Source organism: Penaeus monodon, chromosome 8, assembly GCF_015228065.2.
Source record: "Penaeus monodon isolate SGIC_2016 chromosome 8, NSTDA_Pmon_1, whole genome shotgun sequence".
NCBI classification, from domain to species: domain Eukaryota; kingdom Metazoa; phylum Arthropoda; class Malacostraca; order Decapoda; family Penaeidae; genus Penaeus; species Penaeus monodon.
In genome coordinates this window covers 35,434,984-35,437,483 of record NC_051393.1, presented here as the reverse complement: position 1 = coordinate 35,437,483, position 2,500 = coordinate 35,434,984, and the positions used below count along the sequence as shown (strand labels likewise).

General features: G+C 38.9%; 1 protein-coding gene across 1 annotated transcript in view; it reads right to left on the bottom strand.

Moving 5' to 3' along the window:
- Nucleotides 1-2,500, bottom strand: part of LOC119575947 (ras-GEF domain-containing family member 1B-A-like) — a 9,757-nt gene that overhangs the window by 6,166 nt on the left and 1,091 nt on the right. Inside the window, exon 3 of the mRNA XM_037923480.1 lies at nt 1,661-1,822. Within this exon, the coding sequence (XP_037779408.1) occupies nt 1,661-1,822 (162 nt within the window). The remainder of the gene's footprint in view (nt 1-1,660; nt 1,823-2,500) is intronic.

Genomic DNA, 2,500 nt, shown 5'->3' with positions numbered 1-2,500 from the left:
CTCGATCTTGCGCTTTTATTTCCACTTCTACCATCGTCAGCCCGTAAATATCTTTGATGTTGTCGCTCAGTCTTGTCTTCGGTTTGCCTTTTCCTATGTTTCCTATCACCATCCCTGTCAGCAAGTTTTTCTCAATACTTTCACTTCTCAGCACATGACCAATAAACTTTAGTTTCCTTTTGTTCAAGATGTCCAACAGCCAGTCTTTACAATCTATTTTTCTCAGCACTTCATCATTCATTTTCTTTCTGTCCAGTTAATACGCAGTACTCATCTGTAACACAGTTCAAAACTATTGACCTTTTTCTTGTCTATCTTCTTCAGCACCCAACACTCAGAACCATATGACGCAATTGGGAAAACTAAAGAGTTCAATAACCTCAGTTTTGTCAGTAAGGTAATGCTTCGGTCTTTCCAGATGTTATTGAGAGCTACTGTGGCGTTTTGGGCAATAGCAATTTTTTTTTTTTTTTTTTTTCCAGTGAATCATCATATGTATTAGTAAAAACAGCTTCACGATAAGTGAACTCTTTCACATTTCCCACAACCACTCCATTGATTGTAACATGTTCATCATCGTTCATTGCCGGTTATCTTTGAATCTTCATGGTCTTAGTTTTCTTGGCATTAAGAAATAAACCAGCCTTTTCGCTTGCTTCTCTTATCTAGTAGTAGCTGTAGTTCAATGATACTGCTGGCAATTAAAACTATATCATCGGCGTATCTTAGATTTGATATTTTGTATCCTCCAACATCTACAGTTCCTTCAAAATTCTCTTGAGCACCTCTCATAATTGCTTCAGAATATATATTAAAAAGGTGCGGAGACAGAATGCAACCCTGTCGTACTCCTTGGTTGACTTCGAACCATTCTGTTAACCTATAAGTGGTTCTTACAGTTGCTTGTTGTTGGTCATACATGGCTTTTACTAGTTGGATGATGTGTTTTGTTAATTTCATATCGTTCATGTTATTCCAAAGGATATCGTGATCAACAAAATCAAAAACATTCGAGTAATCGATGAAACACAGGTATAGGTCTTTCTGATGTTCTCTTTCTCTATGATCAAATATATATATATATATATATATATATATATATATATGTGTGTGTGTGTGTGTGTGTGTGTGTGTGTGTGTGTGTGTGTGTGTGTGTGCGTATGTGTGTGCGTGTGCGTGTGCGTGTGCGTGTGCGTGTGCGTGTGCGTGCGCGTGCGCGTGTGCGTGTGCGTGTGCGTGTGCGTGTGCGTGTGCGTGTGCGTGTGAATGTGAATGTGAGTGTGCGTGTGCGTGTGCGTGTGCGTGATATGCACACACGTATATACATATATATATATATATATATATATATATATATATATATATATATATATATATATATGTTTTACATGTATAAATGTGCGTACGTGTGTGTTTGTGTGTTTGCGTGTGTGTGTGTGTGTGTGTGTGTGCGTGTGCGTGTGCGTGTGCGTGTGCGTGTGCGTGTGCGTGTGCGTGTGTGTGTGCGTGTGCGTGTGCGTGTGCGTGTGAGTGTGCGTGTGAGTGTGAGTGTGAGTGTGCGTGTGAGTGTGAGTGTGAGTGTGAGTGTGAGTGTGCGTGTGCGCGTGCGTGATAGGAACTAGTAAACACTTGCACGGGAATGGACAGCAGGGTTGATTACCTGAGTGACATCACGGCGAAGAGCAGGCTCCAGGGCAATGCAGCGGTGGGTCATCGTGCGTACCCCGCTCATCATCCGTTCGTCACGAAAGTCATAGGGAAAGGTTTCACTCCATTCCCCGAGAAGTTGTACCATATGAGGCACAAATCTTCCAAGCTTATCCTTATACGGAAACAAATAAACATTACAAAAACACTCATAAAACGTAAAACGTGTGTAACATAAAATAATCAATTAATGAATATAATTTGTGAAAAAGGTAAGATGCTTAATAACTGATAATCCAGTTAATGGTGGCAATAAAGACCTTTTTAGTGAAATACGAGAAGCTCAATGCGTTTGGCTTTTCCCAACACTACCAATCAGAGACATTTCAAAATAATACTTAAAATGTATTGCAGATAAGACCAATCATTACACTTCATTATCATACTGATAATCATTTCAAAGTAAGCATTTCATAATTCACTATAAAGAATATATAGATTTTTTTGTTCTATTATCTTTTCAAAGTTCGTAACATGTATTTTAATTCACCAGCAACCACCTGACTCTCTGTCATGATTGATATATTGGTGATGCAAATTAGTCATTTTTCCTCCCAGCCCGAAAGACAATATGCAGTAAGCACTTTCTACTAATTACGATAGTTAATTTAAGACTACCTTCGAGACAGGAGTTATATTGGTAATTCAATAGAAGTTACTTAAAGAGAGACATGAAAAAATGTAACCTACATGGAAGATTATATCGATACCTAATAGATACAAGGGGGGGGGGGAGGGTAAGTCTTTAACCTGACGCAGGATCTCTTAAACACAAAGGCGTCGTATTACAAAT